Genomic DNA, 24,768 nt, shown 5'->3' with positions numbered 1-24,768 from the left:
TCACCTGTGAGGTGAGTTGTAGTGAAGAATCTTTTTTCAATAAGATCCCTTTCTGCTTTGAAATTTTGTGATTCTTTGTTGCTCTTAGGGTTAACAATAAACAAAATTCATCCCAAGTGAGCTTTGCTTCCACCACTTCCTGAGGTCTACTTCTGAACATGGGTTCAATAGGTTGTAAGTAGGGAGTTAGGTTCACTAGTGGCTATTTCTACCAGCAGCATTCCTCTTCTTTTATTAGGAATGGTTCAGGAAAAGGTATAAAGTTGGCCAAGTTTGTCTTCCACTTAGCCAGTCAGTCAGTTAGCATTTATTAAGCACCTACTATGTGCCAAACACTTTGCTAAGCACTGGGGATACAAAGAAAGACAGTTCCCCCTCTCAAGAAGCTCATTCTGCTAGGGACACAACAAGAAAATAACTATACAAACGATATATCTATCTGTGTGTATCTATACATATACATACAAGATAGATTGGAGATAATCAGTGCAAGGAAATCTCTATCAGTAAGGGGGATCAGGAAAGCTTCAAATTTTGGCTAGGACTTGGAGGAAGTCATGAGGCAGGAATGAGAAAAGAGAATAGTTCAGGCATGGAGAACATCTAGTAAAAATGCCCAAAGACAGAGAGATGGAGTGTTCTTGTTTGAGGAACAGCAAGAAGGCCAGTGTCATTGAATCAAAGAACATATGTTGAGGAGTAAAGTTTAATAAGACTGGAAAGGTAGATGGGGGCTAGGTTGGAAAGGGTTTTGAACACCAAATAGAACATTTTGTGTTTGATCATGGAGGTGATAGGGATTCACTGGTCTTGGTTGAATGTGGATTGACTTGGTCAAACATGAACTTTAGGAAGATTAATTTATCAGTTGAGTGAAGGGTAGAGTGGAATGGGAAGAAACTTGAGGCAGGAAGGCCAATGAGTATACTACTGCAGTAGTCTAGATATGAGGGGATGAAGACTTGCATGAAGGGGGTGGCAGTGTCAGAGGACAGAAGGAGACATATGTGAGAGATTTCTGAAAGTTAAAAAAAAGATGGACCTTGGCAATAGATTGGATTGGCAGATGAAATAGAGTAAAGATGCAAAGATGACAACTAGACTTTGAGCCTGGAAGACTGGGAAGATGGTGGTACATTGGACAGTAGTAGGGATGTTTGGAAGGAAGGAGAGGTAATGAATTCAGTTTTGGACATGTTGAGTATAAAATATCTACAGGACATTGAACTTGAGATATCTAATAGGGAGTTGGAGATGTAAGTTAGGAGGTTAGGAGAGAAGTTAGGACTAGGGTAGATCTGAGAATCATTAGCATAGAGATTATAATTGATATCATGGAAATGATAAGATCACCAAATGACATAAGATAGAAGGAGAAAAGAAGAGGGCCCAAGATCCAACCCTGGGTGACACCCACCTTAAGGGTACATGACCTGGATGAAGATCCAGCAAAGGAAACTGAGAATAAGGCAGATGGGTAAGAAGAAAATCAGGATAGAGTAGTGTGACAGACATTTGAAGACAAGAGGATATCTATGAGAAGAGGCCTATCACCAGAGAGAGACCAAGGATGAGCACTGTTACACCTCTACTTTTACTACTCTTTTCTCCTCCACCCCATGGGCTCCCATTTTTCAAACCTAGTCCCCATACAATCTGTTTTTAGGAATCAATCTTATAATTTCATTATTCCTAATGTATAAAGTACTTGGAAAGATTAATGTGTAAATCTCCTTTCAGGAGTATATGTATTTTAATAGAGAACAAAATTAAATGATTGAAAGCTTTAATTGTGAGATTTCAGGCAACAGTAATTAGTGTGAGGGTTTTTTTAAAAATTAAGATGACGTTTCTTCCTAGCATACCCCAAACAAAACCAATAAGGGCCACCTAGTCTATATACATAGATCAAATCTTTCTCTCACATTTTTACACTTGTATGTTAGACCTAATTATCTAGACTGAGGGAAGTTCCATTATCTTAAGACCCACAGAAGGGGAATTTTGATTTCTGCTCTGTGTTCCTTGGGAAGAGAAAGAGGAAGCATCTGGTAAATACTTCTGTCATCTACATTTCAGGAATAAATTTAGAAGAGATTTAGAATTGATTTGAGTGAGATAATAAATGACCAGAAAGTGAATGAGCGGGAACTTGCATACTTCCAAGATATTTCTACTGGAGAAAACTTCTGTGTGTGCATTTGTGATTGATTGAACCCAAAATCTTTGTGATGTGGTGACTTAGTTCTATACGTTATGGGACTTAGCTCTGTAGCTAAGGAAAAACACTAAATACAGGGCCTTCTGCTCTTAGTCTGGCCCCAGGGGTCAGATCCACTGAATACATTACAAATTTTCACAGGAGTTTAAGTTCCATGAGGGCAGAAACTAATCCTATCTAATCTTGGTTTCTAAATTACCACCTAGCATTGTGTTCTTCATACAGTAGGTACTAAATAAACATATGTTGAAATGAACCAAATTAATAATATGATACCAGAATATTTCAGGTAACTGTAAAATAGAAGTCCTCACAGATGTCTTTACAGCTTTTGGATCACAAAATCAAGATCATAGGATTTAGACCTAGAAGAAATCTCAAAGTTCACATGAAGAAATGAAGTCCTAAAATGTGAACTCAGACGCTCACACTTCAAATCTAATGCCTCTTTCTAGGTGCTGGATAGTGGGAAAGAGCACTGGGTTCCTGTCTTGATTGTGTTTTATTTCTTTTGTGACCTTGAACCAAGTCCACATCGCTCCTATAGTTTCTTAATCTGAAAAATGGAAGGTCTGGACTGTGCTCCCATCCAGGAGACAGATACTCTCTAGACTGATAGTTCTCTAGCCACACTCAAGGCTTTTCTCAAAAATTTTCTGGATTCTTGACCCACTCTAACCAATCTCTTTCTCAGTTTATTGTTGTCCTCCAGTTTATGAGATGATTTTTAAAGAACTTCAGGATTTTAAGAAGGAAACTTATGCTTGGGTCTCTTTACCCTCTCCCTAGTGCCAGCTTTTGAGCATCACCGCAGCCTATGGAGATCTAGAAGCAGTGAGGTATCTTCTCAAAGAAAAATTTGTTGAGTTACCTACGGAGCCAAATGATGATAATCCAGCTGTGGTGGCCGCTTATTTTGGACACATGGATGTTGTCAAAGAATTACTAGATTCCTTACTGGGTAAGTTGTTGGTCATGAGCTATTTACCAGACATACCATGGCTTTTCAATATGGTCTGATGGAAAGAATGTTGGACTTGGAGTTAGGAGAGACTTGAGCTCAAATCCAGACTCTAATACTTTAGACTAGTTAATCTACATTTCCTCTCATGTAAAATAATGATGTCAATACCTGAAATACTAACCTCATAGGATGGTTATGACTGGTCATTGACATTATTAATCACCAGAAAGTTGCAGGTATCATTAGGTAGTTTTTTAGAGGGGCTTTTTCAAACTCCTCAAGATCAGAAAGTTTCAGGGTATCCAAAAGAGCTTGTTTGTGAAAACTCCCCTCTGAAGGGAAGTGCAATTAGACACCTTTCTGACATTAACTTCCAAAAAGTGAGGACTGATCAAATGAGATTATACTGGTAAAGCGCTTAGCTCAGTGCCTGGAGCACAGTAAACACTATATAAAGATTCGCTATTATTAGTATTATCATTCTTGAAACCCTGTGGTCAGGGACTAAGGTTTGTGTAAAGCACTTTGTAATTGTAAATTGTTGTGATGCTGATAGAAACCTACATTTGGGACTTTCACCAACATGCTGCTGCTGCTGTTGCTGTCTTCTCCTCCTTCTCCTTCTCCTTGTTCTTCTTGTTCTTGTTCTTGTTCTTGTTCTTGTTCTTGTTCTTGTTCTTCTTGTTCTTGTTCTTCTTGTTCTTCTTCTTGTTCTTCTTCTTGTTCTTCTTCTTCTTCTTCTTCTCCTTTTTCTTCTCCTTTTCCTTCTTCTTTTCTTCTTCTCCTCCTTCTTCTTGTTCTTCTCCTTTTCTTTTTTCTTCATCTCCTTTTCTTCTTCTTCTCCTCCTTCTTCTCCTCCTCCTCCTCCTCCTTCTTTTATGAATGTTTCTTACCACAACTGCTATCTTTTTAAAATTAAATTTTTTAAATTGTTAATTATTTATTTTCTCTCCTTCCCATCTCTCTCCCTCATGTTAAAAAAAAAAACTATTTAAAAAAAAAAGTTTACAAAGCAAATTCCCACATTGGCCACATCCAAAAAAACATGTTTTATTCTGCGTATTTAACCTATCTCCTTTTTCTCTGTCGGGAGACAGGTAGCATTTTTCATCATTGGAAATATGAAATCATGACTGGTCATTCACCAATCAGAGTTCTTAAGTCTTTCAGAGTTATTTGTTTTTCACAATTTTGTTGCCACAATTGCTATTTTAGTAGTAAAAATTATCACTAGCATTTACCTAATTGCTTTAACATTTGCAGGGCACTATGTTTGTTATTTATATGCTATTTTCTTTTGATTTTCACCACAACTCTGAGAGAGAGGCACTATTATAATCTCCATTTTACAGCTGCCTAAGCAGAGGCTGAGAGATTTTAAGTGATTTGCCAAGGGTAACACAGCTAGTAATTGCATAAGACAGGATTTGAACTTAGATCTTCCTTCTCCCAGGTACAGCTCCTAACTGTTAGGAGTGATTTTTTTCCTCATAGCTAAAATGGAACAGACAAAAAATGGGGGAGATCCACTTTCTACCACCCCTGCTTTCTTAAAGAGAAAGGTGTTTGCATTGCCCAAATAAGTTACAGTGACAAAGCATCGACTTGGCATACTTTATGCTCATATCTCTGTACCTGATGCAGTAGGGGTTTTCCCCTCTGAATGGAGACCTGTGCATTCTATCCCAGATCAGCTTTCAGGTTTTGCTAAGAGGTTTTTCCTATCTAGACTTCTGAGTAAGGAGTGGAGGAGAGATTAGTTTCAGTACCCCATGAGGTTTGGATCCACTCAAAGAAGACTGTGCCAAGCCATAACCTATTGGAAACCCCCTAAGGTCTAACTGGTTTTTTTTCTCATTATCTGGTGGATCAGCTGATTTGGTGAGGGTTTCCTTGCTGAATCATATAACTGTAATTACCAGTCCCTGTTACCGAAGTTAACTGAAGAATGGGAAGGAAATAGAGGTATCTAAACTAATGGGCCGTCTTCCTTTGGGATTTAGAGTATGCTAAATTTTGCCCTGGCCATATGATCAGTGGATGGTTTTCAATTGGCTTCTCTTCTGGACATGGCTAAACTTGAAGCTGTGGAATTTAGTTACAGTTAGGTAGCCCATAACAAATATTATTCATTCACTTTCATATATCATATGTCATATGATTCACTTTTCAAGCCTTTCTGGTTTTCAGGTGAACTTCCTATTTTAAGAAAAGAGGGTTGGTTCTGGTAAGGTTTGGGAACTCTTTAGTAACCATGGATTTTCAGACTTTTTTTTTCTTTGAGGCTCTGGAAATGAGATGATGTTATGATGAAGGTTGCTAAGGGTGCATGCAAAGAATGAGGTAATTTCCATGGAGATTGAATCAAAAAAAAAACTGTCATGCTAATTTGAACTTGAGGATATTGCCGCACTATAGCCCACACAGTCTCTGTTCATTCAGTGTGCTTGTTAAATAGCATTTTATGCTGAAATAAAGTGGGCAATGATGGTTATTTCAAGGAGTATCTCCTAAAGATTTCTGAATGCCAGTTATAATTACAGAGACTATAGAGAGTATCATGATACTTAAAAGAAGAACCATGTCTTCCTAACACCCCCACCAGTCAGATGTTATCAATTTGATGCAAGTATCTTCCAATTCAATCAAGGTTTATATTTATGAGCAGCCAAAATGCAAGGATCATGATGGTAAAATTGAGTGGGACTATTCAATGTGTTTTTTTAAATTGCCTTGCTAGGTCCATGCAGCTACCAACGCCTACTGAATTGGATGTTAGCCATTGCCTGCCAACAAGGACACCTAGATGTAGTTAAACTCCTGGTACTCACTTATAGTGCTGACCCAGAGAGTTACGCAGTGAGGAAGAATGAATTTCCGGTCATTATAAGGTTACCACTTTATGCAGCTATCAAGTCAGGTATGTAACTGCATTTACTGAAGTCTTTCCCATGACCTGTTTGGAGCTGTTGTTTCTTCTAAGTGCTTAACACCAATTGAAGCTGTTAGCGCATGTGGAACCTTTCTGTAGAGTAACCACAATCTTCTAAGCTCTCAGAGCTTCCTCCAGGTGAAAGCATCTGTAACCAGTTTTCTCTCCTCTGTTTCAAGTGTGTTATTATAGTTAAGTATACTCTTATTCTCTCTTCTGTCTCCTCTTTCTGTCTCTCTGTGTCTCCATCTCTCTCTGTTTCTGTCTCTTTCACTCTCTTTATATCTTCTCTTCATCTTTTTCTCAACATCTTTGTACTTGGAGAAATTCAGAAACACAAAAAAAACTTTTTCAAATGGGAGCATTTTTATAAGATACTCCAAATAACAAAATCTCACAAAATTTTGTCACTGATAAGATCTTGATGTGTCAAGGGAAGTAATAGACAGAGAGACAAATCTTTTCTTAGTTCCTCTTTCACATGTTGAATCCCCTACCATTGGTAATGACCAGTTTCTTATGGCTTCTTTGAAAAAAAAAAAAAAGAACCAGAATAAAAAAAAAAGGAGACTGAACCCTCTTAGCTTTCTTTTTTTACCTCTTCTTTAGGAAACGAGGATATTGCCATATTTCTGATTCGTCATGGGGCCTTCTTCTGCTCATACATTCTGATGGATAGTCCTGATCTAAGTAAACATCTTCTTAGGAAATATTTCATAGAGACGAGCGTGCCAGGAACTGGTTCTCCTACAAAAGCAGTAAGTAGCCAGTACCTATAAACTGCAGACCAGAAGTGTGGCCTAATCCATTGTGACTACCCAGGGTGTCCCAAAAAGTCTTCCTGTAGTTTTGAGCATTTAAATGGCACTTAACTATATGACAGGTATATGTAAGCACATTATAAACAACTCATTTGATTTTTACAACAACCCTGGGAGGTAGACACTATTATCCCCATTTTACAGATGAGGAAACTAAGGCAAACAGAGTTTTAGTGACTTGCCCAAAGACAAATGGCTAGTAAATATCTAAGGCTGAATTTGAACTCAAGTCTTCCTGATTCCAGGCCCAATGCTCTATCCACTTGCCACCTGGCTGCCCCAATATTTAGGTCAGTCATCTCTAATTTTTTAAAAAATGATTAAAACTGCATTAGACTTTTGGGATGCCCTGTATTTCATATACTGCTTTTATGACTTTTCTCCTAAAACTAGTTAACTCTGTCATGACTATCTGGTTAGGGAATAGAAAATTTTTAATATTACAGGCTGTAAATGGTCATCATACAGTTGAGTAAAGAAAAGGATAGAAGACTGGATCTGTGATTTCATAGAGACAGGAAACTTCTCAGTGAGGAGAGTCCCCCTTTCAATGTGGGTTAGTAACTTCTTTTCAGATTTTAGTCTTAGAGAGTTACTGAGAGCTTGTAGAAGCTTAATCTCACCCAGCCAGTATGTGTTCTAGGCAGATCTCAAACTCAGAGCATCCTGGCTCCGAGGTCAAACTGCCTCTCTATCTACAAAAGATAAAATAATCTCATTGTACAGTCCACAAAGATTTCCAAGTATTCTTGCCTTCTCTTGGTATGAATTAGGCATGGTTATGTTGCATCATCCTACCTGACCCAGATTTTTGAATATGTAATCTTGCATGCAACATATAGAAAATTCGAGACTATATGCTTACAAATTTTCACTAAGAACTTTCTTGGGATTAGAGTAAAAGAGAAAATAAAACCAGTTAAAATGTGACTCATAAAATCTCTTCGAAGTTCTTGACTCACACAGCTTTTATTTCCTAAATTCATATGAATTCCAGTGGCAAGTACCTTAAAGTAGGTGTGTTTGTATTTGTTATAATAGCTTCATTTAGCAGTGGTGCTTTTCAATTTTTTAATAAGAGGCAAGAAGCAGTGAGATTTAGTGATCAGGTAATGTCCTATGAACCAGAGGTAAGTGCTGTCTGAAATCTGAATTGCCTTATCTGCCACCTGTCTTCTGTCATCTCTATATCCACATTTTCAGTCTGGGTTCAGCAAACACTTAACCATGCATACTTAACTGTGTTGCAACAGATAAGCATTTGTACCATTTGATATTAATGCTTAATTTGAGTACAAAGTGTTTGTAGTACTCAGTATCTCATAGATTTATTATTTTTATCTGCCTTCATTGTATTTTTGAGGTCAGCAAGCAACATATCAATTGATTTGTTGATTTCAAATGACTTTGGCTTATATCCCCCCTCTAATCCTATTTTTAAGATTTTTTTTACATAAATTGTACAGATTAGAAAGAAACTTTCCTGGCATATGTGAGTGTCTATGTATGCATTTATTAAGTAACTATAATGTGTTAGACAAATAAATCAATATTAGAGGCAGTGTTATGTAGTAGATAGAGCCCTGAAGGATTTGGATTCCTATTTGACACATTTGACACATTATAGCATTGGGATTTTTTTCATTCATTTTACACTTAAATAAAAAATGAAAAAAGAAAAAATATTTCAATGTACACAGCAGAACATAAGAGAGGATTCAATATAAAACAATAAATTTCTATTTCACAAAAATCTATACAATAAATCCTACACCTTGTTTTCAAAACAACTCAGCTTTTCTGTGCTTCCTTCTAGGTTTTCTTTTTCTTTTGATTCTCTGCTGTATACTTTTAAAATTTTTTCTCCCTCACCCCACCCTAGAGCAGGCTACAGTTAAACACGAATGTGTGTGTGTATGTGTGTATGTGCGTTTATGTATATATGTATATATACACATATATATCTATGAGCATATACACATACACATATACACACATATGCATGTATTAAGATCTACTATACAATATTTCCACTTGTCCTCTGTTTATTTGGAGTTAGAGAGCGTCTTTCCTCATAGGTCCAAGTCTTTCCATGCTTTTCTAAATCAGCTAACTCTTCATTTCTTATATCACAGCAATATTCCATCACGATCATTTCCTATATGAGAGATGGGATATGAAAGATTTTCCCCAATTTTCTTCTTTCTTCCTAATCTTGGTTACACTGATTTATGTATACTAAAAATTTTAATTTAAAATAATCAAAATTATCCATTTCACACTTTAACAGGTTTTTTTTTCCCTTGTTGTTTACAACATTTTCTCCTTAAACTGGCAGCTTTGAAATTTGGCTATTGATGTTGGTGTAAGTTTTCTCCCTGAAATCCCTTTCAGGTGATGATTAGTAGATTTATTTTTCAATTTTGCTTTGCCTTCTTGTTTTAGTACTTCAGGGCAATTTTCCGCAATTATTTCTTGTGACAATATATCAAGATTGCTTTTTTTATCATAGTTTTCAATTTGGCTATTCTTGTATTGTCTTTCCTTGATCTGTTCTTCAGATCAGATGAGATATTCTGATGAGATATTCCACATTCTCTCCTTTTTTTATTCTTTTGGTTTTATTATTTCTTGATATCTTATAATGTTACTAACTTCCCCTTGCCCAATTCCAGTTTTCAAAGAATTATTTTCTTCCTTAAATTTTTGATTATCTATTTCCAGTTGGTTGACTCTTTTCATAATTTTCCTGATTTTTCTTGGATTGCCCTTTTCCCCCCAATTTTTCCTCAGTCTCTTTTATTTGATTTTTAAAGTCCTTTCTAAGTTTTTCTCAGAACTCTTTTTGGACTTGTGACCATTTGATATTAGTTGTCTTTTTTAGCTCCACTATCTTCCTCTGAATACGAACCCAGATCTTCTCTATCCCCGTAGTTACTGTCTCTGGTTGGGTTCTTTCTCCTTTGCTTACTCATTTACATTTATTTACATTTTCTTTTTAGCAGCTTATTATTTTAATCAAGTTCTAGACTGGTGGTGTGGGACTTTTGATCCCCCAAGCCTCAGGTTCTTCCTACTGTTATTTTCTGAGTTCTACACTGGAGTCTAACCTTGGCCACTCCAAAAGTGCCCTTCCTTCCTATAACCCTCTGGTAACTGCAGACTTCAACTGTCCTCTCTGCCCTGTAACTGAAACCAGAGACTGTTCTGCAAGTGCCCCAGCCTGGGACCACTTCTGGTCAGCACAGATATGCTTGACTTCCCTGACAGTGGAAAGTCCCTCAGTCTTCTTATACTCAGTTATCTGACCCCCGACACTGTCCATGAGGTGAAAGTTCCTGAGGCTGAGACTGTCCCCCAACCCGCCTGCCCCCCAACCCAGCTGCCCTCAGGGTTTCTTGTTTGTTGATTCAACGGAGTTGGCCTGGAGGTGTTTGCACTTCACTTAGGTCAGACTTCAGCCCCTGGATGTTGGATCTTTCCTGGAGGGTCTTCTCAAGTTGTTTTAGGAAGACAACTGCTTTACCCTGATTTGTTGGTTTCTGATGTTCTATGTTCAGTCTGAAGGAATGTTCTGTCTTTTTTTGTGGAGGAAATTTGGAGAGTTCAAAGTTCTCTGACCTAGTCCTCCATCTTCCCAGAATCCTCTCTAGCATTGTGATTAGGATCAAGTCACTTAACCTTTTAGGGCCCTAGGCCACTAATATAAAAACAAATTGTCCATCTGAATTGATCAGGAGAGCTTCCCCACCTAGAGGTCCCTACAAAAAACTCGGATTCTACAAAAGCTAATATAGATTTGTGTGTGTTTAAGTGTAGATTCTAAAGTTCTTGTTGACCGACACAATTATCCTTAAATTGTAGACTTCCTGCTAAAGATCTTCATGTAAAGTCCCTCTGAAGTGATAGCATTTATTGTCTAGGCCACTCATTTGTCCTGCCTTTTGACATTTTCTTGTATGGTTACATAACTTTTCATCATTTCAATCTCACCATAAATTTCTTAAGGGAGGAAGGCTATCACATAGTCCCCCATAGTGCCTAGGATGCAGAATGTGCTCTGTAAATATTTGCTGTTTTGATTTAATAGTAAAATATGATGTTCTAATTGATCCACATATATAGGAATGCACTGTAGTCTAAGGATATGTGCCTAATTCCTCAGACTTACAAAATTAATAGAGGCACCTTGGCCTTATGGATAGGGTGAGTCCGAAGCATACTGGTCTTGTGATCCTGGGCAAATTATTTCATTTTTCAGTGTTCTAGAGCAATGGTGTCCTACTCAAGTAGAAAGGATCCCTGTGGCAGTATATTGACTTGGAAACTACAAATTGGCATTGTCTATATTTTATTGCATTTTTGTTTATTTTGCTACATATTTCCCAATTACATTTTAATCTGGTTCTGGTGATCAGCAGGCTATGATTTTGACACTGCTGTCCTAGACGTTTAAGTTTCAGAGAAGGTGCTGACCTGCATTGGTAGAGGGAGTTTCTTCACTGGGAGTTGCTTATGCCAGTGGAATAATAGGTCCTATCCAAAACAAAAAGTGCTTGAAATGGCTTAAGACCAATGAAGAATGGGAGCTTTACACCAAAAATTCAAAGGACATAACAGTCTTTTTCTGTGGCAAATGGAATTCTTTCATTGTTTTTGCTTACAAATGAAGTAAAAGGAGGGTGAAGCCACATCTGTAATTCTAGCTGCATAGAAGGAAATTAAAAAAAACAATTTTCTTCCTTTAAAAGAAGAAAAAAATGAAGTAACATTTAATTGAGTATTTTTCTGCCATATCATGGCTTTAAAGTTTTGTGAAGTGGATTATTTTCATTGTGAGCATCCTGAGGAAAGTTGATTTTGTTTCCGTGAGTAGTGACTTTCATGGCTTGGCATTGTCACACCCTAGCAAGAGCTGGAAAACATTTTGAAAGTTGTCATAAATGCCAGGAAAGAGCTAATGAGGTCCTGGAATCCTGGAGCTGCTTCTTTGTGCTCAGTGGTTTTGAACATTGGGTTGGGGCTTTTTTGGTTTGGTTTTTCACCATTGCAAAAATAACTGAAACTTATGTTAGTTTTGATCTTTACTTAGGAAATTATTTGTTTCCTCAAAAAAAAAGCACCTAATAATCCAAAATCTGGCAGCTAAGTCAAAGAAAGCAACCATTCTTATTGCCTTCTGTATCAAATGTATGCTAGAAAACTGGCATATTTATAGTTTTAAAATTCATAGTGACCTACCAGATGAATCATTGCGTACTTTCAGGACAAACTCTCCACATGCCTATCCAAGCCTCCTCCATGTAGAAACCAGTTTTGTCAAGTCTACTACAGTTAATGTTCTAGTAGCTTATAGAGCAGAGGTCCTTAACCATTTTTGTCTTATGAACCCTTTCAGAAATCTGATGAAACTTCTCCGAATAATGTTTTTATATGCATGAAATAAAATACATAGGACTCCAAAGAGAGCCAATTATATTAAAATATGATTATCAAAATGTTAAAAGTTTCAAGTTCACAAACCCTCTGTGAAATCTATTTCTAGATTTTCAAGGAGTCCATGAACCCCAGGTTAAGAATCCATGCTATAAGAACCATAACTCCTTAGGCCGTGGGAGTCTTGGGGATATACCTAGAATGATTGCCTTTCCGTTATTGGAGGAGAGTGAAGGAGGCTACAGTATTCAGTGAATAGAGGTTTCACAGAATCATAGAATTTCAGAGTTTATTTAGTCCAACTAATACACAAAACTGTAATACTATAAGATACTTAACAAGTGTTCATCCAGTCTCATGCTTCTGGTCTCAAGACTATGCTCAGAGATTTAGAGGTAGAAGGGGCTTTAGAGGTCATAGAGTCCAATCCTCCAAGCCCATCTTGAAGATGCAGAAAAATGAGACACAGAGAATTTAAGTAATCTCTGCAGTAATCTTTCCCTTTCGATCCCATTATAATATGTGACTCCAGTTTAGACATTTTTCTTATATTGAAATAGCCTCCTGATGGGTCCTTCTCCCTCCATTTTTTTCCTTTTCTAATCTAGCTTTCATATCCCTGTCAAAGTAATTTTCTGAGGTCAACCACTCTGATCATTTTACTTCTTAACTCAACAGCCTTCCATGGCTCCTCATTGTCTACTGAACAAAGTACAAACTCCTTAGCCTAGTATTTTAAAGCCTCCTACAACCTGGCTCCAACACGTAAGTGTAGCCATATGTCAGACTCTTGTACTTGATGCTCTATGTTCCAACCAGATTGGTTTTTGAGCCAGAACTCATATTCTCATCTTTCTCCATTCCTTCTCCTTGGCTTTTCTCATCAACCATCTTCATCATTCCCCATCTCTGGAACAGAGCCCCGTCTCACCACATCTCCGCTGAAATTCTTCTTTCCCTTAGTCAATTCAATTTCAATTACTCGACTGATTCATTTCAACTCATTAAATATTTGTTAGACACCTGCTATGCATTGGGTTCTGGGGACACCAAAACAAAAGGGAAAACCAACTCTGCCCTCAAGGAGCTTATATTCTAGCAGGTACCATCTCCTTTATGAAACTTTTGCTAATGATCTTTTTTCCTCAGTTCACCCCTCCGACACTGGAAATGTTCTCTTCCTCTTCAGATTTTTTATGAAATTCTTCTTGAACCTCTGCTTTATCACACTCTAGCCTGTATTATAATTGTTTTCCAGCTTACCTTATTTCCCACCTCAATTCTCAGTGAATTGTAAACTCTGTAACCATAGGGAACTGTCTTTGTATTTTTGTATTTGTATTTTTAGTCCATAGCACACTCCCTTTGCAAGTGGTATAGGTGTTCAATACATCTTTCTTGAATTGAAGTAATTCACAATTGTTAGCATAGTGTTCTCTCAAGAGGCCAGATTGCAGGACCTAGAAATACTTATCTTTTGCTCTGGTTTTTGCCTTTTTTCTTCTGTCAAGATAGATTGAGCCTCCTTGGGGAAAGAAAAGTTATAATGAGAGATAATATTTATATGATACTTTTAAGATTTGCAAAGCACTTTGCATATGATTTCATTTGATACTTGCAGCAAACATGTTAGATGTTATCATCCCCATTTTACAGATAGGGAAACTGAGGCAGGCAGCTGTTAAAGTGACTTGAGCAGAGTCACATAGCTACTATGAATCTGACACAAGATTCAAACTCATATCTTATTTACTCCAATCTGGCTTTTTATCTACCAGTGTCTCAACTCAGTATTCTCTTTCCCATACTGACACGAGATATTTTAAGAAATATTTATTTATGCTTTTTCTCAGGAATACATTCTTTTTCTTGAAGGAAGAAAATCTGTCAGTCATTAGAAGTTAGGAAAAGCCTTAAAGACCTGTGGCTAACCTATCATGAATAAATTATTCTTTTACAATTTACCATACGCCCTTTTTTCTTTTCTTGTTCTCATTTATTTCTTCTCTCTGTCTTTTCTTCATTCCTCTTTCTTCCTTTATTTTTTTCTCCCTGCTCTAGGCCTGCTGGTGTACCACTCATAGGTATTGTGTAGTCCTAAAGTGCCTAAAGAGATTGTCTAAACCCTGTTTCGGCACCTCCAAAATTGTGTCTTTTACTTGTGTTTCTGTGAGTTCCCAGGACTTCATTTTCCAGGCCCTTATTAGTTTCCTAAATATGAAACTACTATGCTGCTGTTTTATTTCTCCTCCAGTCCTTCATGGTGGTATGGAAGAAGCATTTAGTTCTAATAGATCATGCCAGCAAAGTACAAGCTCTGGAAGGCCCTACCAGGCTAGAAGGGTTTTGAGCATGGTCCCATTTTGAATATGAATTGACTTTTGTCTATCATCCAAGAACCAGCTTTGTCCAGTTGGAGAGGATTGTCCACAGGGGCCAGATGCAAGGGGAATGATTTTATGGCCATGGTAGCTCTCAAAGACCATCTTCTAAGTCAAAGAGAATTTGCAGCTGGCCTTGGGAAGAGGTATCCATGATGAAGAAACCATGGATCCTTTCATTGCTGCTTCCTTCAATTTGTCCTGAAATCTGCTGTTGAAGGAGTTTAATTCTCAACCTAGAATTTCTTTTGGTGCCCTCTCTTCCCAGACACACGTTGCCTGGGCTTGTATTGCCCTGAAAGTTGGTATCCCTTCATGCTGTATTGTTGCATCAGTGAGGTCTCAGTGACATTCTGTTTTGGATTTTACTGTGAGATGTTCATGAATTTAATCATGCCACTGTTGGCTTTCCTCCCGAGGAATCTTGTTTATTGTGAGCCTTCCTGGACCAAACACAAGCAAAAATGAGGCATTTGAGGCTTACTATGACAGTAATCTGGATGTGAGGCCTTTTTAATTGCACACTTTTTTCTTCTGCTGCCTTCTGAGTAAACAGAAGTCATCTTCAAGTATGACAAAGGAAATGACTTTTTTAATGAAGGTTTTTATGCTGTGTTCAGCCCCAAATACAATCTGCACAAGTTTCCAAGCACAGGTAGTTTCATTTTGAAGCCATTTCTGTAACTGCGAATATAATATCAAATTAATTTATAAAGGCTTCTTCTATCATTCACATATTTTTATGTTTGTAAAGTTTTTACGTATCTTAAAAACTCTTTTTAAATGCTAGCCTTATTGTTATTTTTCATATTATTGTTATGTTATTTTGGACATGAAATTATTACATTAACAATATAAGCCCCAAGAGAATATAGGTAAATGACCAAGAAGGGGCTTAATTTGAGGAACTTTCCCCACCCTTTTTTTTCTTCCTTATGCGTAGAGAAGTTGGTTGCAAATAGCCACCCATTTCTCAAAAGGTGATTAATTAAAATTTGAAATATTCTAGATTTTAATATGCATATATATATTACTGATCTATTTGTTTTAGCCTTTTGTACTGCTTGCATCTCTTTCCCTCGCTTTCTGAGAGAGCCAGCCTTCATAATAGTTTATTTTTTTTTAAAGAAAAGGGAAAAAAATTCAGCAAAACCAATCAAAATATAGGGGAAATGACATTGTATGTTCCATAAACATGTGTGTGTGTGTGTATAAAGATAAGCTTCTTGATTACATCTGAAAATGTGTGAACAACCAACTATTCATTGGGTGCATATTATGTATAAAGTACCATGCTGTGTAGACACTGTGGGTAGGGAGAATATTTTAGAGACATATCACATTAGATCATAGAACTGAAAGGAATCATTCTTCTGAGTATTCTAGGTTAATAATCTCAATGTTATCCTTGAATCCTCACTCTCTCTCTCACCTCACGTTTCCAGTTAGCCACCATCTTGCCATTCCTATCTCCATAACTCCTTCTCATCCATCCCCTTCTCTATATGCACACAGCTCCCTTTAGTTCAGGCCCTTGTCACATCTCATAGTCTCCCTGCCTCAAGACTCTCTCTGCTCCTGTCTTTCTTTCACATATCGGCTAAAGTGATTTTTCTTTGGTTGTACATATGATCAGTTCACTCACCTACTGAGTAATCTTCAAGGGCTCTCTATTGTATCTAAGGTGGAATATCTGGTCACTGGATCCAGATGGCTCAGGAGGAGAAAGTGAGGCTGGTGACCTTGCACAGCCCTCCCTCACTCAAAGCAAAGTCAAGTGCAAGTCATGTCATCATTTCTCTGATGTCATGGTCTTCTTCAAAAATGAAGGATGAACACAGTTGTATCTGAAATAAAACACAAGCTCTTCTGTATAGTTTTTAAAGTCCTTAAATAATCTGGTCCAACCCAGTCTTTCTAGCCTCATGGTACATGACTCTCCAGTCTGATCAAACTGGCCTTCCTAGCTGTTCCTCAGACAAATGACACTCTGCCTCCCATTGCTATACCTTCCCCCTAGCCTTCCCCCATGCCTGAGCAGGGCCCCCTTCTTCCCTCTGCCTCATGTAATCCTTTTCTTCCTCTAAGTCTCAGCTCAAGCACCTGTCCCCTTTCACCTACTAGTGCCCTCTCTCCCTGCCTTGTATTCAGCTATCTTGTATTTACTCTTCTTATATCTATCCAGCATCTGTGAAAAGAAATCCTTGTTTGTCTCCCCAGCTAAGATGTCAGCTCCTTCTGAGCAGGGCTTGTTTCTTTCACTTCATTTGTGTCCTCAACTACTAGCACAATAGCTGGTACAATGCAGGTGCTCAGTGAATGTTGATTGGTCAACCTTACGGGTAAACTGTACCAGCTTCTTCATTTTACAGATGAGGAAAATCAAACCTCAAGAGAGTAAGTTACTTGCCCAGTATACCACTGATACCAGCGACAGAGCTCAGTCTTAAATTCTGGCATTTCCACTTTATATTGTAGTTTGTTTTGGTTTTTTTGTGGATGCTTTTTCTCCCCTACTAGGCTGTAATCTCTTTGGAGAGGGGAGAAGAAACTTTCTTAAGTGCCTCCTTTGTGCTAGACACCATGCTTTACAAATATCTTGTTTGATCCTCACAACAACCCTGTGAAGTTGATGTTATTATTACCCCCATTTTACAGTTGAGGAAACTAAGACAGACAGTGGCTAAGTAACTTGCTCAGGATCACCCAGCTAGTGTCTGAGGCAGGCTTTGAATTTGGTCTTTTTGATGGTGGGTTCAGTGCTCTATGCATTGCACCACCTTACTGCCTACTTACTATGAAAGGGATTAGTATGTGCTGAAGTCAGAAAGAAAGGTTGTATTTTGGAGAGTCTTGAGTGCCAAGCTAAGGTATTTGTAATTAGGAGCGGAGAGGCATTGAAGATTTGAAGTAAAGTTGTGATATGATCAGACACAGGTCTTTGACAGCAGTGTAAAGGCTGGATTGGAGATTGATGAGACAGAAGGTCCAGAGATCAGCTAGGAAGAATTTGTATTAATTTGAAGACTGAAAGAAGCAGAACCAAGAGAATGTTGTATATAGTAACAGCAATATTGTTTTAAAAACAACTTTGAGGAACTAACTCATTTTGAGTATTATAAATACTCAGATCAACTTATGAAGGAAGTTACTATCTGCCTCCAGAGAAAGAACTGATAAATAAAAGTATGTATAGTATGGTTCCATATATATATTTGTATCAATGGGAACCATCTCTAGGGTGGGATGGAGAGAGAGAAAAAATACAAAAAGTACTCAGCAGAGAATTAAAGAAAATTTTAAAGGAATCATAGAAAGCAGAGTAGCTTTGAAACTTTATATTTTTTTTAAGTAAATGGTTTTATATTCATTGTTTTATATTGAATCCTCTTTTCATGTTGTGCTATGTATATGAAAATATGCTCTTTTTTGTCTGTGTATTTAAGTTCAAAATTAATAAAAAATTTTAAAACTTTTAAGGAAAAAGAGGTAATGAATACCTCAGCTAAGGTGAGAACAGCAAAAAACCAATGAATTGATACAAGAGATGTTTCTAAAGTTGAATCAGCAAGTCTTTGTAACTGTTGTCCAGGACCCATAGGGTTCGGCTGTGGCGGTAAAGGAAAGGGTGAAAAAAATTGTTTTAATTATGCAGAGGGCTTGAGGCTGAGAGTTTGGGAGAATTGTGGTGTCAGCAGAAATAGTAAAGTGGCGGGGGAAGGTTACAGGAGGGAGACAAGTTCTATTTTAGAGTTTTGAAGTGATGACAGGACATCTAGGTGGAGATAAACAACAGAGAGTTGGAAATCACCGACTGAAACTCAGGGGAGAGATTAGAAGCAAAGATAAAGATTTTGATGTACATCTGTATATAGTTGATAATAGAATTCATGGGAATAGATCAGTTAGCCAGATGGGTTTAGAGAGAATAGAGAAAAGGATTTAAGATGGAGCCTTGGGAGGAGGGCACCCAGCAAAGCTTCCAAAGAAAGAGCACGAGAGTCATGGTGCCATAGAACTGAAGAGAAGAGAGGTGGAAAAGGACAAGGTGGATAGCAGTGTCAGATACTGCAGGGGAATCAGTCAACAAGCTTATATAAGGTTTGCTCTGTGCCAGGAGCTGCATATATAGTCCCTGCCCTCAAGCAGTATCTACTCTAAAAGGGAGACAATGTATACCTATAGATATATATATACAAAACAGATACAAGGTAACCTTGGGAGAGAAATCACTAGCAGCTGGGGGACCAGGAAAGGCTTCATGCAGAAGGTGACACTTCAACTGAGTCTTGATAGAAACTAGGGATTCCAAGACATGGGAGGTGATCAGGGAGGCAAGGAGAGCAGACAGCTGATCTGAAGGCCAAGAGGTGAGAAATGGAGTGCTGTGATAAGAAACAATTATATTAAAAAGAGGGGGTTGAATTTGGAGACAAGGACTTTATTGTGTTCGTCCTTTGCTGAAGAAGACCATGCCATCAGAGAAAGGATGACATGACTTGCGCTTGACTTTGTTTTGAGTGAGAGAGGGCTGTGCAGGTCACCAGCCTCACTTCTCCTCCAGAGCCATCTGAATCCAGTGACCAGATATTCATCAGGATGACTGGAGATGACCCAGGATGAGGCAATTGGGGTTAAGTGACTTGCCCAAGGTCACACAGCTAGTGAGTGTCAAGTGTCTGAGGTGAGATTTGAACTCAGGTCCTCCTGACTCTTGCACTGGTGCTCTATCCACTGCACCACCACCTAGCTGTCCTTAAGGACTTCATTAGTGACTTAGGAAAGAGTGATTTCAGTGAAGCTGGTGAGATCAGAAGCCATATTGTAAAAAAAAAAAAAAAAGTTGGTGGTGAGAAGGTGATAGGGTCTATTATTTCTACCAGTTTGGCCGTAAAGGGACAAAGAAGGAGAGAGATTGATTTAAAGGATAAAGGAAAGCTTAGAGCCCTACAGTAGCCTGCTCTAAGCTACTCTTGCTTTTCTCAGTTTCTTCACTGTGGTGATAGGAGCTGCCTTCTGTATTTGTGAGTTATGTATGAGGGGCTGATTTACCTGTACTAGATGGAAGGGACCAGAAGGATATCTCCTTAAAAAAGAGTAAAGGTATGAGCTGAAGAAAACTTTTTTCTGATTAAGGGGAATTCATGAGGTTTGACACTGGTAAACATGGGGAATATTGAGTTATGTCTTTCTAAATAGGATAATATCCTAGAGTAACAGAATTTAAAGATGGAAGGGGACCTTAGAAATCATTTAGTTGAATCCCCTAATTTTAGAGATATTGGTATTATAGATATTATAGATATTGAGTGCTCAAGATTACACTATAAAATTTGGTGGAAAAGCCAGAAATACAACCTAGATATATTAATTCTCAGTCTACTAAATCATGCTGCAAGTACAAGCTAAATAGATCCATTTTTAGGGTTGAATAGATGGCATTGACCTATACTGAGAACCAAATTTATTGATTTCACTATATCTCTTTGTTTTGTAGTGTATAGACTTCTCTTATGGTAGTTACAGGTATTTTTATAGAGCCTCATTCATAAGACTTAAAAGAGTAATGGCAATACATATTTATACAAAGATTTAGGTTTTCCAAAAGGCTTCCTAACCACATTACTGTAAGGTAGATAGCACTTCATATGCATGATTTCATTTGATTTGTTACGGAATCATACATTTAAATAACTCAAGATATAACTCCTTTAAAGGTGGAAGGTCATGAGACCTTGGTGGTGAAGAATCATCTAATTATCCTTAGGTTTTCTTTTCTGATTACTCCTCATTTTCTGGCACTGAAACTGCAATACATTCTGACAAAAGCAGAGAATCAAAAATTCCCTAGGAATAACAAATTCCTTAAAGTTACATTTTCAAAATAATATGAAATATCTATTTTTCTATATTACTGTTGAGCAGCATCTTTATCCAGGCACTAGCCCCTAGTGGGTGGTAGTGGTATAATGGAAGTTAGACTTGAACTCTTAGTTATTTTAATATTCCTGACTAGTCAAAAGAGTTCACTTCTCTGGACCTCAGGGCCCTCATCTTTAAAATCAGGGGGTTGAATTATGTGATCTTCAAATCCCTCCCAGATCTAAAATTCTGTATTTTGACTCAGTATGTTTAGTCATTTCTGACTATTGGAAATCAGATTTATGCACAGGGGAAACTTAGAACTGTAGTATAGTAATATGGTGGAAAGAGACCTAGATTTGAATGCTGGACATGACTGGAATAGGTGAGTGGTCTCTCTCTCTCCCTGTCAGGTCTCTTCTACCTCTCGATCCTATGAATCTAAGATAATAAGACGTGATCCCCATTACCTTTTCACTGGAAGGAATGAATGCTTAAAAAAACCAGGTGATATGCCACCATCTAGTGTCCATAGAAGGAAATTCCCTCAACTAACGCCAACTTTGAAGGCAAAAATATTTGGCTAAATAGTTTCCAAACCATTTTTTGATATCTTTCCATGCAGACTTCATTGGGTTGTTAACATTTTTCCATTTACAAAGCACTAATTTTTGTTTATATTCCTGCTTTTTTAATTTTTTTCCCATATGTATCTCTAGTTACTTTGGAGAAACAGACCCCAAAACCAGATTTCCTTCCTCAGAAACCTAATTGGACTTCAAGATCTTTGGTAATCAAGACGTAAGAAAAATACCCAGATTATGTGTTTCACCACAAGCAAACTACCAACCTCTCCAGTCCAGGGAAGAACAACTAAGTTAATTGGTCTGATCATTTTGTGGCTATCTCCTTCCACCAACAGATAAGGTCATTCAGTCATAGATTCATTGCTGGAATGAACCCCAGAGATAATCTAATCCAATTCCTTCATTTTATACATGAGAGAACTAAGGCCAATTCACCTAGATTGGTGAGCTATGTCTAAAGTCAAATAGAAAAGTAGTAAATATTAAGAGTTTGAATTAGAGCCAGAATTTGAACCCAGGATGTTTGATGAACAGTAATCCTTCGTTTGTGGCATTATGTTCATCACAAAACAGCATGGAGAAGTAGTTTTAAAGGATTCACCTTTTAAAAATAAAAAGAATGGATTTATACCACGCTGCATAGTGGCTCCTTGCTGAATGAATGTATTTTAATTAATGTATTTTTCTTTTCTTCCTTTTCCCTTACCCCAAATATTAGGCCCTCCGTGTGAAATGGTCCCATCTGAAGTTACCGTGGGTGGATCTAGATTGGCTAATCGATATTTCATGTCAGATCACAGAGTTGGACCTTTCTGCCAACTGTCTAACTTCCCTCCCATCCGTCATTCCCTGGGGACTGATAAACCTCCGAAAATTGAATCTCTCTGACAACCAGCTGGTAGAGCTGCCCAGTGTGCAATCCTCCGATGAAATCATCTGTACCAGGTGGGCTGTAGTCCCAACTCATAGAAGAGTGAGTGTGAAAGGAATAGTTCATTCTCCAGGGAGAGAGCTACATTTCTCCTCTTGCCAATTTTCCATCATTTTATTTTATATTTTCAAATATAATTTCCCCTTGGAAATTTGAGCAGGAAGTTCCTGCCCTCTTATAAATCACTTTCCAGAAAGGAGAGACCCTCTTCTGTTACTCTGTCTCTACTTCATTTCCTTAAATGCACTGCTATCTCTGGCTCAACCCATAATATTGTGGTGTTATCCTTAGGATACAAAAAATATTAATGGCTCCTCATCAGAAGGAGCTGCATTTTGATTTTTAACCAACTGATTGACCAGCTGGACCAGCACGTCACTCAAGACAGTCTGTGGGCTATCTTGGCTGACATGTTAATGTGACATGCCTGAACAAATATTCTTTTGGTCTGAATATAAGCTGTATTTTCCCTAAACATGTGGCTCATATACAGAGCTGTAAGTAGGAATTTTTCCGAGTGGGACAAGTACCACAAACCACACCTGGGTCTCTTGATATGAAGAGTGTTTCCAGTTGAGCTAGGGATGGAAGCAGTGGAGACCATCATTCCAGAGCAAAGTCATTGCTGGGGAAGTCTACGTTGCCACAGAGGTCGCCTCAGTCTGCTGTCTAATAGCTTCCTGTTTTAATGAATTATTTTTATTTGGTGCCTTGAGGCAAAGCCATGATTAGCTTAACTGTTGATCAGAATCGTGAGCATGTCTCATCATCCCATCCTTCAGACTGCAGACTGAGCTACCGTCATGGTGTCTCTAGCCACTACAGAGGTCATCAACTTTCCTTTCCTCCCCTATTATCCCTGAGACTGGAGTGGACTGTTACAAGTGGGCTGGAGCTCGTTTAGTGAAAACGAATGTAAGAGTAAAGACACATGAAACAACAGATTCTTTTTAACCTTAAAATTCAATTTTATTTTATTTTCAGATTTGCATTTTTTTCTTTCCTCCTCCCTTCACCCTCCCCTTACTCACTGAGAAAGCAAGAAAAACAAAACTCTGTTACAAACCTGTATAGTCAGGCAAAACCAATTCCTGTATTGGCCATGTCCAAAAAATAATCTGCTTCAATCTGCATTCTGAGTCCTTTCTATCCGAAGATAGGTAGCATTAGGAGACTTCTAGATTTATGACTGGTCACTGTGGTGGTTAGGGCTCCTCAATCTTTCAGAGTTGTTTTGTCTGTTGTTATTATATAAATTGTCCTCCTGAGAACAGGAGAGTTTCTAAATTTGGGACTAAGAGAGGGGCTGCCCTAGGAGTGCTAGAGAAAAGATTAGAGAAAAGCTAGCAAGAAACACTCATCTCTTCTTCATTCCTCCTGAGCAAGAAAATGTCTCTCCCAGATCTGGGATCCACATGTCCTCTGACTCCATAATGGATGGGGGGGGGGGGGCAGTCATAATGAGAAGCTTTTAATTGGGAGGTATGGGAGAAGGAAGACTCCTAAGAAAACCTCCACAAAGCACCTGGCTCTTAGCCCATGCTTGGAAAAGAGAAGAGGGGCAGAGAGAAACAGGAAAGAGGGCAGTGAGATAGGGAATGTTGTAGGGGGAGAAAGGAAAAGTTTATGCTTAGGATCAGAGGGCATAGTGCTAAAAGTAATCTTAGAAAATGTAAAGCTATTCCTTCACTTGACAAATGAGGAAACTGAGGCCCCAAGAAGGGATGTGACTTGTCCAATACCATACAACTAGTAAAAATCACAATTATGATTTAGACTAGGAGTGGGGAACCTGTGACCTCGAGGCTACATGTGGCCCTCTAGGTCCTCAAGTGTGGCCTTTTATTAGGCCTTTTATACTAAAGATCCTTTTATTAAATAAATAAATTATAAATAAAAATTCTTTAAAAATTTTAAAATTAATAAACCATCCTTTTATTAAAGGGATTTATTATGGGAAATTTGGATTCAGTCAAAGGGCTGCACTTGAGAACCTAGAGGGCCACATGTGGCCTCAAGGCCACAGATTCCTCATTCCTGATTTAGACCCATGTCCTCAGGCTCCAAAAATAGAACTCTTTCTAGTATGTCAGGCTGATTGACCATTCTAAGTTTCTCCATTTTCCTGGATTTAGGTAAAATACTAAGTTCCCCCTCCCTAACCCCCCCACCAGTGGGTCAGGATTTTTTAAATGCTAATTTTATGTAAATTTTTTTCTTTGAAAAAGGTCTCATTTAAGGGCTTCAACCTGTTTTGAACCCATACAAGGAAAATTGCATTTTTGAGGTAAAAGGAAGGAAGGAAAGAAGGAAACACATATTTATTAAATACCTATTATGTGCTAGGCATTGTGCTAAGCTCTTTACACGTATTATCTCATTTGATCCTTACAACCACCCTAGAGGGAGGTGCTATTATTATAATACCCATTTTATAGTTGAGAAAACTGAGACAGACAGAGGTGGGTTTACCCGGGGTTGCACAGCCCTGAAATGTCTGAGGTTGGATTTGAACTTAGGTCTTCCCTACTCCTGGCACAGCCCTCTGTCCACTGTACTACTTGGCAGCCTCTGGAAGCACACAATTGTCTGTTTTAATCTTTTTAGTGTTTGAGTATAATTGTCATTCACCA

General features: G+C 38.0%; 1 protein-coding gene across 2 annotated transcripts in view; it reads left to right on the top strand.

Annotated features, from left to right (window-relative positions):
- The window catches only part of LRRK1 (leucine rich repeat kinase 1), a 149,395-nt gene that overhangs the window by 52,677 nt on the left and 71,950 nt on the right, over positions 1–24,768 (top strand). For both annotated transcript variants that reach the window (XM_072616925.1, XM_072616920.1), the window contains exons 4-7: positions 3,011–3,182; positions 5,926–6,105; positions 6,727–6,875; positions 21,923–22,149. In XM_072616925.1, the coding sequence (XP_072473026.1) occupies positions 3,011–3,182; positions 5,926–6,105; positions 6,727–6,875; positions 21,923–22,149 (728 nt within the window). The remainder of the gene's footprint in view (positions 1–3,010; positions 3,183–5,925; positions 6,106–6,726; positions 6,876–21,922; positions 22,150–24,768) is intronic.

The sequence above is a fragment of the Notamacropus eugenii genome, chromosome 1 (assembly GCF_028372415.1).
Source record: "Notamacropus eugenii isolate mMacEug1 chromosome 1, mMacEug1.pri_v2, whole genome shotgun sequence".
NCBI lineage: Eukaryota > Metazoa > Chordata > Mammalia > Diprotodontia > Macropodidae > Notamacropus > Notamacropus eugenii.
This window is presented reverse-complemented; position numbering and strand designations above follow the sequence as displayed.